Consider the following 15,170-nt stretch of genomic DNA (forward strand, 5'->3'; position numbering starts at 1 on the left):
GTTAAAGATGGTAAGGAAGACTTTACTTAAGAGGGACTATGGCAATGGGAGAGAGATTGGGCTCAACTCTAAATACAAGGACAGGTGGAGATTCACAGGCAAGGAGCAGGGTTGGGGTCAATGGATGGAAAATTACTGAGAAGAAACATCAAGGCCACGGGACTCTTGATAGACTGACTCAACAGGATCCTTGCTGAAGGCAGGCCAGGGTATTAAGATATAGAGGGTGGGAGATGAGGAATTTGATCAGATATCAAGATTATCTACACTCCCGTGTTCATAGCAGCAGTATCTACAATAGCCAAGACATGGAAACAACCTAAGTGTCCATTGACAGAGGAGTGGATAAATAAGTTGTGGTGTATATAAACAATGGAATATTATTCAGCCATAAAAAGAAGGAAATCCTGCCATTTGTGACAACATGGATGGGCCTTGCACACATTATGCTAAGTGAAATAAGCTAGACAGAAAAAAACAAAGACTGTAATATCTCATATGTGGAATCTAAAACGCAAACAAACAACCCAAATTCATAGAAAAAGAGATCAGATTTGTGGTTACCAGAGGCGAGGACTGTGGAGTGGGGGAATTGGATGAAGATGTTCAAAAGGTACAAACTTCTGGACTTCCCTGGTGGTACAATGGTTTTAAGAATCCGCCTGCCAGTGCAGGGGATACAGGTTCGAGCCCTGGTCTGGGAAGATCCCACATGCCACGGAGCAACTAAGCCCGCGAGCACAACTACTGAAGCCCGTGTGCCTAGAGCTTGTGCTCCGCAACAAGAGAAGCCACCGCAATGAGAAGCCCACGTACCGCGAAGTACAGTAGCCCCCTCTTGCCGCAACTAGAGAAAGCCCGCGCGCAGCAACGAAGACCCATCGCAGCCAAAAATAAATAGAAAAATAAATAAATTTATTTTAAAAAGGTACAAACTTCTAGTTCTATGATAAATAAGTACTAGGGATGTAATGTACTACATAATTAACACTACTGTATGGCATATTTGAAAGTTGTTAAGAGAATAAATCCTAAGAGTTCTCACCACAAGGAAAAAAACATTTTTTCTTTTTCTGTTTTTTTGTATCTATATGACATGATGGATGTCATTAAACTTATTGCGGTAGGTAATCATTTCACAATATATGTAAGTCAATTCATTATGCTGTATACCTTAAACTTACACAGTGCTGTATGTCAGTAATATCTCAATAAAACTGGGGGTTGGGGGGAGTGATCAGATACCAAGAGTGAAGGATTTTCACTAAACTCACGCAGCAGGATTCTTGTTGAAACTGGACTAAGTGGGCCAAGCACAGAGCCCAAGGTCGAGACCTTTTGGAGAAGAGGGCTTGGAGAAGGCTGCCTTGAGTTTGGTCAAGAAGGGTTGTGCCCCTAATTTCCGCTCTGTGGCAAAGGGCACAGCCGCGGCTTGGCTACTGGAAACCTCCAGCCCTTCGTGTGCATCTTTCCCTCTAAACCTCTGCCTGAGCCTGGCAGTCAGTCACAAAATAAAGGATGAGGATCACATCATTAGGTGTATTAATGCTCTGTTTGCCCTTTCGCTGTTGTAGGTGTTTAACCTGCAAAGAGTTGGTTAAGGTTAAGCAGTAGATGAGGAGATGCCAGAGGCTTGATACACTGGGGCCAGCAGGTAACAGGGCCTGCTTCCAGCGCCTGTCCCCACCCCCACCCCCACTTTCACTTACACACACGCTGTCTCCTTCAGCTTTGCTGAATTTCCTGCAGTTTCAGACACACCCAGCGCTCTCAGCCCCAGGCCTTTGCTCAAACTCCTCCCCGAGATACCCTCTCCCTCCCCCAGTTCAAGGCTCGCCTCTTGTGATGTAAGCCCTGAGATTTTTTTTTTCATGCAAATGTGCTTTATTTCTGTAATTTAGAAGAGACCTTTTGATTTAGGGAATGGGAGCTGTGTTTCAGTTCATACATATTGTCACACACTTCCCCAAGGGGGAGCAATTGACAGGCCACACGGGGGTCCTGTTATATGACACCCTCATCCAACTGGCCCTTGAGACTGGACCAGGTGCCCTTCAGGACAGAAATGAACGATGGGCTGCCCACTGATCTTGCCTGCTGGTCCTCCTCACCTTCATCCCAATCCAAAGCCTTGATTTGTGACACTGTGGAAGATAAGGGACTAAGAGAAAGGCCTGAGATTAAAATCCAAAATTACGTGTGCTTTGACGTCTGGTAAAATCCAGAGAGCCTCAGATGTCATAAGTGCCAGGCCCCTCTGCACCCTGCTCCCTCATATAAGGTCCCTAGACAAGCAGCCCTCCTGGTCTCTGGGACCAGCACGGTGCCTGCATACCCCTGAGGAGCCAGCTTCAGTTCCCTGCCAGCCCTCAGAATTACTCAAACAATCCTATCACATCCTGCTGCGGGGACCAGGGGTCACCCGCCCTGGTGTTACTGCAGAGCCCACCTCCCACAGTCCTTCCTCGTTCACTCCAGTTCCTAGGGCAGCCCCACGCGGCACAGTGTGCTTCTCCCCGAGCCTGCGAGTGTTCTGTGACTAAGGAACGGCCATCAACCTCATCTGCCCAGTGTCACCTGTTGTGTGTTGAGCCACTGCATAAGCCCAGGGCGGGAACCCTTCCCTCACATGTAGGGTGAAGAGGAAGCGATCAGAACACCTCCTCTCCTAGCTTGTGCAGTGCCTTTTCTCCGTGTCCCTATTCTCTGTCCCCGTCACTGCATGGTTTGAGCTCGCTACAGTATGAACCACCAGCAGCAGACTTTGTGTCCTGGTCGCTGCTGCATTCTTGAGACCTAGCATAGAGGCGTCTATACGCTACAAAAAAATTGTTGAATTAAAGAATGAATGAAGGGGACTTCCCTGGAGGTCCAGTGGTTAGACCCTGTACTTCTAATGCAGGGGGCATGGGTTCGATCCCTGGTCAGGGAACTAAGATCTCACATGCCACGTGGCCAAAAAATAAATAAATGAAAAATTTTTTAAAAGAAGAATGAATGAATGGGGTTATTTTTGTGAATGTCTAAACACCCACTAATCCCTTAGCTCCTAAAGCATTGACCTTTTACTTGTGATATTTTCTTAGATTTTGGCTACACTAGATAGTATATTTCACCTATTGTATCTATGTGTTTTTTTAATTATTAATTTAATTTATTTAATTTATTTATTTTTGGCTGCGTTGGGTCTTTGTTGCTGTGCGCGGGCTTTCTCTGGTTGCGGCGAGCAGGGGCTACTCTTCGTTGCGGTGCGTGGGCTTCTCATTGCGGTGGCTTCTCTTGTTGCGGAGCATAGACTCTAGGCACATGGGCTTCAGTAGTTGTGGCGTGCAGGCTCAATAGTTGTGGCTTGCAGGGTCTAGAGCGCAGGCTCAGTAGTTGTGGCACACGGGCTTAGTTGCTCCGCAGCATGTGGGATCTTCCCAGACCAGGGCTCGAACCTGTGTCCCCTGCATTGGCAGGCAGATTCTTAACCACTGAGCCACCAGGGAAGCCCTGTATCTATGTTTAACTTTATAGAGAAAACTTTTACTTTCACTATGATGTTGTTTTCTAGTTAGGTCATGGCAGGCAGTCGGCTAAGGACAGGCTGGACGCCTCTGCCTGGTCTGCCGGTTGCGTCTGGCCTTTCACAGAATCTCCGCCCAGCGTGTGTCTGTGTGTTATCTCATTAAATAGCTAATCCTGTTTACTGGCCTGTCCTTTCTCTGGGGACAGCCTTTCATGGGAACCCTTTGTCCCTGGCCCTGGAGGGATCCTAACTCTAAGCATTAACAGTCTATTGCTTCTCTTTATGGCTGAGTAATATTCCATTGTATATATGTGCCACATCTTCTTTATCCATTCATCCGATGATGGACACTTAGGTTGGAGGGGGAAGGGTAAGCTGTGACAAGGCGAGAGAGTGGCATGGGCATATATACACTACCAAATGTAAAATAGATAGCTAGTGGGAAGCAGCCGCATAGCACAGGGAGATCAGCTCGGTGCTTTGTGACCACCTAGAGGGGCGGGATAGGGAGGGGGGGAGGGAGGGAGACGCAAGGGGGAAGAAATATGGGAACATATGTATATGTATAACTGATTCACTTTGTTATAAAGCAGAAACCAACACACCATTGTAAAGCAATTATACTCCAATAAAGATGTAAAAAAAAATAAAAATAGACTATTGCTTTGTGCTGCTCAGACCAATCAGATCACTCAGCTAATTTTTGACCATTCATACCTTTTCTAAGTAATGTGAGAACAGTAGTTAAAGGGAGAGAAGAGGGTTTGGGGGTTTTTTCCCCTCTGGTTATTTGAGATCTTAGGACCAGCACAAATTACTTTGTTAAAGTAAAAAGGAAAGAGAGACAAAGAGGTGGGGGGGGAGGGGGGAAGGAAGGAAAGAGAGAAAGAAAGAAGGAAGGAAAGAAGAGAGAAGGAGGGAGGGAGGGAGGGGAATATGACTTCACCTAGTTCATGACCCTTGGTCCTTCACTAAAAAGACTATCTGACCTCATGGTGCTTCCTAGAAGTAACCATCCTGATAACGGGTCCTGGAAAGATTTCTTAGGGCACACCTGCTCCCTGGTCAGCACAATTTCGCGGTAGCTGTGTTAGTGAATTCTGTCCCTGTAGCAGAGCGAAATGCTCCTTTGTCCATTTAGGGTTCATTCTGTAGTCCAGGCTGTGTTACTCTCCTGCCCTCCCCTCCCTGCTGCCTCCTCAGCACTCAAGTCCTCTTCAATCACTAATAAACATGTGTTTTTTAAACATTATAAACATTTCCTTAATAATAATTTTCCCACATCTAACTAATACAGACTTTACTTTGAAATTTTGACATAAGGAATTATAATGCATTTACCAAGATAACTATTAAAGATTATCTTTGCAAAGTCTGACTGTGTCAAACTGATGTAGAATTCTGCTGCTTATGATGAAAAGGGAGGGGTGAAGAGGGCACATGTGTGAAAGCACTTTGGAAAATGCAAATCATTTTACAAATATAACATGATATTGTTATTATTACTTGTGTCCGGTGGCAAATGCATTTTCGTCATAGGGCCTCTCTTGCCTTCCACTAAGGCATTATGAAGACTACAGAGAGAGTGGCAGTTACTCTTATCTCCTCCTAACGGGGAAAAAAAGGTCATTTCCTCTGTCATAAAAATGATTGCCAGATGAGTAACAAAATGTGTTTTGTTTTCAGGGAAAGAATATGGCAAAGCTGATGCAAGATGGCTTTATTTGGATCCAACCATTGTGTCTTTGGAAATTCTGACTGTCGTTCTGGGTGGGTTTCTGGCATTGGTTCTCATTTATGCCATCGTCAAGGAGAAACATTATCGGTAAGTGCTCTTCCCCTGTCCTACGGAAAAGAGGAGGAACGTTAGCTGTCCCAGCGCCAGCGTGACATTTGGAGGGGATAATGACCAGAGTTCTTTGTTAGACAAAAAGTAGACTAGAAACAAAAATTGTTAGATATTAGTTAAGGATCATGGTGCCACCAGGATAATTTCAGACCATTCAAAACTTAAAAAATATGAGAAATATGATTGTATTGGCAACCTAGGTGCTGTATAGACAAGCACGATGGTGACAGCACTGGATGATTTGCCACCAGTATTTTGGAGAATCAAAAGGTAATATTTGCATCCTTTGCCTCCAACTCATTCTAGAAAACTCCCATTCAGCTTGACACAAAGAAAAATGTCTTATGTAATTCTGAGGTAGACATGCAAGATAAATAAGAAATCTTTCCAGAAGCAGGCTGTGGAGGGTATGAGGAAAGCAGAACAGTGAGGAAACGAAGCAGAAAGATGGCGGATTAACCATCCATCAATCAGACCCTGAACTTTGAACTCCGCTTCCTCCCTCCCTTTCCTTCCTGTCCATCTTAGGGACGGGGTGACCTGGGACAAAGAGATTGCTATCCTGGGGATGCTTTCCTGAAACAGTGTCAAGTAGGCACAACGGCATTCCATTTTCCACCATCTTGTATCAAAGAAGAAATCTTATGTAAAGCTTCATCATAAAATTTCAGATTTGAAAGAGACCTCAAAGGTCATTTCATCCACTTTCCCCCACCCAGTTTTACATAGAGAGTTGGCGGGAAGAATTAAATTTCTCCTGGGTGCCTTACATGTCTTTGACTCCATGATCGTGGTTGTAGATTTACTACATGCACCCATTTGTTTATTATTTCAAACATTTAACACATATGCATTGTTGAATATGTGCCGGGCACAGTGCTTTATCTACATATCTCATTTAATCTCCACAATATTATTTGAGGAAGGGACTATTATTATCCCTTTTACAGCAGGTGAAATTGTGGCTCATAGAGAGATTCACATCCAGGTCTCTCTCTACTGGGTCAGTTGTGACCTCACTAAATCTTCCGAAGAATAGGACAGGATACCCAAGAGACCTTCTTTAACTCTGAGGATAATCTTCTAGGAAAGGCACTATTGCTTCTCCAAGGAAAGCATGGGGCTTCATTAATTATCAATTTGCCCCATCAAAGGAGCTCTACGTAAAACCTGAGGTCCAACTTCAGGGAGGTTTTCTGCCATAGAAGGCTGTTGATGCTGCTGGCAGTTTCATCCCTTGTCTCTTTCTCTCTAACAGGCATTTCATACAGATCACCCTGTGTGTGTGTGAATTGTATGGCGGGTGGATGACCTTCTGCCCAGACTGGCTTATGGGAAGCCCCAACCTCAACACCAACAACTGGCTCTACTTTTGGGTCTATCTGGTATTTTTCAATGGTGTTTGGGTTCTGATCCCAGGACTGTTACTGTGGCAGTCATGGGTAGAACTCAAGAAAATGCATCACAAAGGATTCAATTCAGGCAAAAAGTTTCAGTGAATTTTCAAAATCATGAACACCATCAGCGTGCTTTATGAGCCAGAATGAATCAAACCTGTTTGTTGGGCCAAAATGTAATACATTCCAGTCTATACTTTTCTTTTATATTGTCATTCTTGAACAACCTAATTGCTTTCAGTTGAATCAATTTCAAATGGACTGTAAGGCTGACAAGTTTTGGCTGTTGTTTTTTCCAATTAAATGGCAATACAGGGAACAGAGAATACATTTTAACTTGTAATAATAACACATTTAATTATATACTTTTATGGCTAGCATTAATTGTTCAACATTAATAAAGCCAGTTATCAGGAAATGCTGTAGAGCATTGTTATATTAATTTTTAATTTCAAAGAACATGTTGTTGCTTCAACCTTCGATCTTCCCTCCAGTCTTTTGGTTACCAAAGTGAAACCAGGAATGAAATGAGTGCTTCTGTGTTGCATTTGTACTTTATCAAATTTGTGAAGCCAACAAAAATGATAGTGGAAGGAATTTGTGAGTGGGGTAACTCCTCATGGGTGAACAGTGGGGTTTCACACAGATGACTGATTTATATCTGTCCTTTTTTAAGGAGGAAGATTTAAGATACCTTACAAAAATACGATAAAAAGTAAATCAGGAAATAGGAACATAGGGAAAATGAGTGAGAGACAAAAGATGAAGGTAAAATTAATATGCAAAATGCATGCCGTGACGTCGTATGTAACTGATAGAAGTGAAGCATAAATTTAACACTTACCTTCAGTACCAAGAGGGAGGCATGATCGCCCTATGTTTCAGAATACACTCGTTTTGGCAGATGGCTATAGCACTTCCGTCAGAGGTGGGGAGCAGGTACTCACATTAACTGGTTCAACGCTTGACTTTCTTACTAGCCTGTTAGCTCACAGATGTATTCTCTGCCTAGAAGGGTGCCCGGCCTATACACCAGGCACTCGCTTGGTTGCGGTGGATGCTGTCATTTTGCTCAGTCGGAATTCCCCCTCCTTCTAGGTGTCCTCTTATCCTCCAGAGAGCTGCAGGTTGTGGTCCTGGATGCAAAATTGCTGTCACCTTTCAGAGGTACTTGTGAGCGGTTTGGAGGGTGAAAGCATGGAGACCGTTTTCAGCTGTTCCTTTTTTACTTTTGCTGTTTTGTGGCGACAGGTAATGTCTATGACTATGGAAACGTGAGGGTTTGGAGAGTTAGCACATCGAGCGTTCAACCTCGTGGGTACTGAGAGGCAGTTGTGCTTGGGGCAGTGGGAGTAAAGGGTTTGTGGGCTGAGGAGCTCCAGTGGTGGCCTCACTGGCAGTGCCTGCCTTGGGAGGGTCCATCTTGTGGACATCTGGGAGCCATTCCTAGAAGCTGAGCCAAGCACCTACTCTTGGAGTCCTCCAGTGATTTTTATAAGCATCCTCTATGAAATCCTCCTGCTTAAAACACCTAGAGTAATTGCTGTTTTCTATGCTTTTATCCTGAATGATACCTGACTATGATATTCGTTGAATATTGAGTAAGTCTGGCCAAGTAAGTTTGAGGAATATTACGTTAGCACATTAAAGACTTTAGAAGTCCTGCAGTGAAGAAACTAGATTAACTTGTTTAACTCAGCTTTTCCCAACATATTTAGCAGACCCCTTTTTTTTTTTTTTTTCTTTTTTTTTGCGGTATGCGGGCCTCTCACTGTTGTGGTCTCTCCCGTTGCGGAGCACAGGCTCTGGACGCGCAGGCTCAGCGGCTATGGCTTACGGGCCCAGCCACTCCGCGGCATGTGGGATCTTACCGGACCGGCACGAACCCGTGTCCCCTGCATCGGCAGGCGGACTCTCAACCACTGCGCCACCAGGGAAGCCCTAGCAGACCACTTTAACAAGTAGGATGGTGTTTCATGGAACATCAGATAGGGAGGCACTGAGTAACAGAGTTCCGTTTTCATGAGATTAAAAACAAACCAGGGGCCTCCCTGGTGGCGCAGTGGTTGAGAGTCCGCCTGCCGATGCAGGGGATACGGGTTCGTGCCCCGGTCTGGGAGGATCCCACGTGCCGCGTAGCGGCTGGGCCCGTGAGCCGTGGCCGCTGAGCTTGCGCGCCCGGCAACGGGAGGGGCCACGACAGTGAGAGGCCCACATATCGCAAAAACAAAAACAAAAACAAAAACAAAAACAAACCAGTTGCCAATAAACAATTAAAATAGAATTTTTAAAAATACCATTTACGGGCTTCCCTGGTGGCGCAGTGGTTGAGAGTCCGCCTGCCAATGCAGGGGACGCGGGTTCGTGCCCCGGTCTGGGAAGATCCCACACGCCGCAGAGCGGCTGGGCCTGTGAGCCATGGCCACTGAGCCTGAGCGTCCGGAGCCTGTGCTCCGCAACGCGAGAGGCCACGGCGGTGAGAGGCCCGCATATCGCCAAAAAAAAAGGAAAAAAAGGAAAAAAAATACCATTTACTATAGCATCAAAACATTCTAATATTTAGGGGAAAATGGAAAGATATTAAGGCTTACACAAAAAACAAAAACAACTATAAAACATTGAGAGAAGTTAAATAAGACCTAAATAAGCAGAGAGATATGTCATGTTCATGGATTGGAAGGCTCAATATTGCAAAGAAGTCAATTCTCCCCAAATTGAGCTATATAGATTCAATGTAATCCCAATCAAAATCCCAACAGATTTATCTGTCATTTTTTAAATGATAACAAGTTGATTTTAAGATATTTTATGGCAATGCAAAGGGCAAGAGGGTGAAGACAATGTTGTAGAATCATAAAGCTGGAGGACTTACTCTACCATATTCATCAAGTCTCAATATAAAGCCACAGTAATTAAGGCAATGTGGTATTGGCACCAGAAAGCCAACGGACGGATATACCAGTGGAACAGACTAGAAAGTCCAGAAACAGACCTTCCTGTATATGGACACTGGATTTAGGAAAAAGGTGCCACTGCAGAACAATGGGGAAAGGATGGTCTTTTCAATAAATGGTGCTGGGTCAGTTAGTTGCATGTCCATGTGGTAAAAATGAATTTTGATCCTTACCTCACATCATGCACAATATCAACTCCAGGTGAATTGTTGATTTTAATTTTTTAATTTATTTATTTATTCATTTTTGGCTGTGTTGGGTCTTTGTTGCTGCACGTGGGCTTTCTCCAGTTCTGGCGAGCGGGGGCTACTCTTCGTTGTGGTGCGCGGGCTTCTCATTGCAGTGCCTTCTCTTTGTTGCGGAGCACAGGCTCTAGGTGCATGGGCTTATTGATTTTAATGTGAAAGGCAAACAGTAAATCTTCAAGAAGAAAAAAAAGTAGAAGAATATATTCTTAAAAAGGATACAGAAAGCTGCAATAATTTTGACTGCATTAAAATCAAGTACTTCTGCTCATCAGAATTCACCATTAAGAGAATAAAAAAGGAAGCCAGGGACTTCCCTGGTGGTGCAGTGGTTAAGAATCCATCTGCCAGTGCAGGGGACACGGGTTCGATCCCTGGTCCGGGAGGATCTCACATGCCGCGGAGCAGCTGAGCCCGTGCGCCACAACTACTGAGCCTGCGTGCCAAAACTACTGAAGCCCGCACACCGAGAGCCCGTGCTCCACAACAAGAGAAGCCACCGCAATGAGAAGCCCGCACACCGCAACTAGAGAAAGCCCACATGCAGTAAGGAAAACCCAACGCAGCCAAAAATAAATTAAGAAAAAAAAAAAAAAAGCCAGAAGGTAGAAGACATTTGTAGTACATATAATTGACAAAAGACCTATCCCAATGGGTAAATCAATTAGAGAAAGACAATCTAATAGAAAAGTTGGCAAGATATTTGAATAAATACTTCACAAAAGAGAAGGCAATTCAGGAAATGATAATTAAGGCCACAATAAGATGTTGCTATACACCTATAAAAATGGCTAAAACTAAAAGGACTGACAGTTATGAGGGTTGGTGAAGATGTGGAACCACTGGAACTCTCATACACTGCTGGTGGAATGTAAAGCGGAAAACTACTTTGAAATTAAACTGAACATGTGCAAGCCCTGAAACCCAGCAATCTGACTCTTAGGCATACTTCACAGAAGTGCTTTACTATGTGTACCAGAATGGCAGCATTATAACCCTAAGCCGGAAACAACCTAAATGAGTAAATTGTGGTATATACATACAATGGACTACTGTACAGTGAAAATTATAGGAATGAAAATTAACAACCTACTTCTCGTAACAACATGGATGAATTAGTGATAAGTGAAAGAAATAGTAATAAGTGAAAGAAGCCAGACTAAAAGGATACATATTGTATGATTCCATTTTTGTAATGTAAGGTTCAAAAACAGATAAAACTGTGACGTTAAATATCAGGACAGGGCTTCCCTGGTGGCGCAGTGGTTGAGGGTCCGCCTGCTGATGCAGGGGACGCGGGTTCGTGCCCCGGTCCGGGAAGATCCCACATGCCGCGGAGTGGCTGGGCCTGTGAGCCATGGCTGCTGAGCCTGCGCGCCCGGAGCCTGTGCTCTGCAATGGGAGAGGCCACAACAGTGAGAGGCCCGCGTACCGCAAAAAAAAAATTAAAAAAAAAAGATCAGGACAGAGATTGCCTCTGGGGAAGAGGGTGGGTATAGTGATGGGGAGAAGCCATGAAGGGGCTTCTGAGGTGCTGGCAGTGTTTTATTTTTTTCCTTTGAGCGGTTGTTACAATTTGCGATAATTCATTCAGCTGTACCTTTATGAATGGTGTGCTTTTCTCTATATATGTTATACTTCAATTTAAACATTTTATTTTTAAAGATTCCTGGTATGAAGACCTGAAATATGTCTCCAGTGGGCCCTCATGAAGAGGACGCTATGTCCTTGATGACAGAATTTAGTACAACTCGGGCTGTTTGTAACAGTGTCCCCCACGTGGGCTGAAGGCAGGACGCCAGAGAGAGAGTCTGTAAAAGCCTTTCTATGAGGGATTTTACCCAGTTGTTTCCAGTACTTTGCTCTCTGCTGATCTGGCTCAATCTGAGGGTAAACAGAGTAGAGAAAAATGGATGGGCTGCATATCCTGCAGGCAGTCCTGAAAACATGATTTTTTTCTCAACTGAGTTTTTGCTGAGTATTGGATGGGAGAGAAATGGAGATTATAGACTCTAACAGGAACTTGGAGCACAGATACATTCTCCTGCCAAGTAAGGACAGATCTAAGTGTTTTAACCCTTAAGTGAGTTGGAAGGAAGATTGATGTCCCCATATGAAGTCTAACAGGTCAATGAGAATAGAAGCCCATCTCTCTGTGACGGGGAGGTAGGAGCAAGGTGACACAGGTAATACTGTATTTCATTAACTCTAAGATTGATATTTTCCACCCACATTTTAACATTTTAAAAATTAGAATGTATTTTACAGTTGATGTGTCATAATTGAGTTGGCAGTGTTTTTTCTTACAAAACTATAATCCATCTTATAATTTGATGGCATCTTAGATTCAATTAAATAAGTCACTGCCTTCAATATTGTTCCTCTTTTCAAGCCTCGATATCTCCAACTACTTGGAGGTGATAGTTCAAATATATTTTAAGTCTAAATTTTGCTTGGGACCTTAGGAATCATTTACTTCCCTATCTGCCCCCCGCACACCCCGCTTCTATCACATTCGTTTCCTAGGAGCCAGCCATAGAAGGAATATTTGGGTGAGCATATCAAATGATTTGCAATAAGTTATGAATTGCTTATGTTGATGGTAACTGGATTCCTTCAGACTGTCCATCACTCCCCAGTATTGTTTACACTGTAAATTTCCTCTGCATGCTCTGCCTTTCCAGATAATGTTGAGGCAACTATCAGCATGACCCATCTAAAATCAGAGTCTAAATGATGACATTTTCTTGTATTTAATTATGTCAGCTTTACAACTCCTGAAGTGTTAGCACTGAGGCTCCAGGAAGAATCTGCAGACTGCAATATGAAATAGTAAAATAAAACTTTGTCCAAACAAGGCTTGATGGAAACCAAAATGCACAGAGTTTGGAGAAGAATCCTTTGTTTTTTTCAAATTATTCTTAAAATCCATGAGCACTTTTTTGCTTGTTTGGTTTGAAAGCTGGAGTTTGGATCTAAAAATAAATAATTTATAATGAAAATAATTGGGCAAAACCATGAATGAGAAAGGTTAACTGTTGCTGTCCTTACTTTTAATAAAATGCCCTTGAGGTAATAGGGAGGGGCCTGGCAGGCCTCCTCCACCCACTGTGCTTTTGGAAACCCTACATCTACTCTCCCTTTCCACTGGCAGACCCGACCTAACAAAATCCATATCCCACCGCCACTTCACTGCAGGAAGCAAATCACATCCATTAATTCACATTAAGATGCTAATAACTGACAGTGGTTTGATGTATTATCTGTCCCGAATATATTTGCATTAAAAATATATACAATTGATTCATGTCCGTTGCTGAAAAATGGGAAGTCCAGATAAGCAAAAAGAAAAAAATAATCATTACCCCCAGTATCATCAGACAGAACCACTATTACAAATTTAGTTTCCATTTCTCAAGCTCTTGTCTGTGCTTGTATTAACATTTGGGGGAGGTTTTTAGCATTTGAAGGAGGACTTTAACCTCCCCCCTTCTTTCCTCTCTGTCCCTTGCCCCAGATTTATCATCTCAGAAGTAGCAGTTGTACATGTACGCACAAAACCGACTGGATAGTGTTACAGAACATGCTCCCATTCTTGAGATATTCATGCACTTATAGAGGTTGATAGGTAGCAGTTATCATTTATTTTGTTTATGTCCACACAGATCAAGTTGACATCTTAAAATATTGGATTGGCCACCTCCCAACTCTTCAAGGGAGGGATCCAGTATGCTGAGCGTGCTGCAGTGTTACTTTTTAGGTGTTTAATCCCTTCCCCTCCAGAAGCCTTCCCTCAGTCCCCCAGGAGTTAGAAGGGGAGGACTCTGAATTCCTGTAGCCCTTGTCTGTGTCACTTAAGTGGCCCTGTATTGTTTTGCTATTTTTGACATCCACCTTCCCAGCTACACAGGGACCCCTCAAGGCCACGCTTAGAATCCTAGAATCATGTATTGTTTAAAGGGGCCTTGGACAGGTCCAGTTCATATTCAAGGAGACTGAGGCTCAGAGGGGTTAGATAACCTGCCCAAGGCCACAGAGCTTTTCAGTGAACTAGAACATAGTTCACTTAAAAGTACTCTTTCTAGCCCAACAGTGTTAGACATGTTCCCAGAAGCCTACAAGCTATGAACATTATTCAGTTTTGTGGAAAAAAAAATTTAACCTCAGCACATTTCTGATCATCTAGGTCTATTCATTATACTTGAGTAGCCTCTCAATTTCATTGTTTTGATTTTGTGTTTTGTATTGTCCTGTAAGTATTTTTCACTGGTTGGACCAAGTTGTCAGGTGGCAGCAGTTAACTTTAATGCTTTGGTTTTTCTAGGGGGAGGGGTGACAAAGTGGAGGACGCGCTCTCAGGGTCCCCACTTTTTCAAATTTGAGCAACACTCCAGACAGCACATGACTTCTTGTTCCCCACAAATGTGTTTGCTGATGATGCATTTTAGTTTAAAAATAAATTAAATATTCTGTCTTGGCCTCTCATTTCTGATTCACTGTATTGTGCTGAAAGTAACTGTGAACAGGTTTTTGGCATTTCTTGGTTGCATTTTGGGAGTCGGACTGATTTTGGTCCCGGGGGTGGGGATGGGAGGGTGGGATCGAATCACTGAGAACTGGAAGCAGGAAATGGATCTCACTGGTGTGCCCTGAGTGCCCACAGTTTGAACTGTCTCCGTAAAGTCAGTGCTTATCCGGAGATGGGACCACAAATATTCATGCCCCCTGCAACAGTGACATCTGGTGGCCCTGGGGTAATAAGACAGCAGTCGAGTGGCTGATCTGTGGATTTTGGTGAGGTGACCTTATTCTATATATACTTGTCGCCGTAGGAGCCACTGCCCGTTCCCAGGGAGCCCCGTTTCCTCCTGTGACACACCCAGCTCCAATCACCCTACACCCAGGAAGCACCTGCCGCAGCGCCCCTGCTTCCTGGGGGCGCTCTTCTCCCAGGCCCCCTGGCCGCCGGGCTGGGAAGAAGTGGACTTGCCCCATCTGGAGCGTGTCAGCCGCCAGCGGCCACGTCAGGCCGGGCCTGGCCTGGATTCTGGTGTTCTAGGGCCAGTGATTTACTGCCTGCCTGGGCAGCAGGTGGCTGGGGTATTTTTAGTGTGTGGAGCCTTTAGGAGTGGGATTGGGCAGGAGGCAGCGGTGAGGTCTGGAGGACTTAGCTCTTCCAAGGTTCAAGTTGAAAGCCTCCTAATTGGGCGGGGG

The 15,170-nt window shown here is 44.1% G+C and overlaps 1 protein-coding gene across 1 annotated transcript in view; it reads left to right on the top strand.

Moving 5' to 3' along the window:
- EBPL (EBP like) overlaps positions 1–6,881 on the top strand; it is a 41,740-nt gene extending 34,859 nt beyond the window's left edge. The window contains exons 3-4 of the mRNA XM_007466421.1: positions 5,198–5,336; positions 6,619–6,881. Of these exons, the coding sequence (XP_007466483.1) occupies positions 5,198–5,336; positions 6,619–6,859 (380 nt within the window). The 3' untranslated portion in view covers positions 6,860–6,881. The remainder of the gene's footprint in view (positions 1–5,197; positions 5,337–6,618) is intronic.
- Positions 6,882–15,170: the final 8,289 nt, after the last annotated feature.

This window comes from Lipotes vexillifer, unplaced genomic scaffold (assembly GCF_000442215.2).
Source record: "Lipotes vexillifer unplaced genomic scaffold, Lipotes_vexillifer_v1.1 scaffold384, whole genome shotgun sequence".
NCBI classification, from domain to species: domain Eukaryota; kingdom Metazoa; phylum Chordata; class Mammalia; order Artiodactyla; family Lipotidae; genus Lipotes; species Lipotes vexillifer.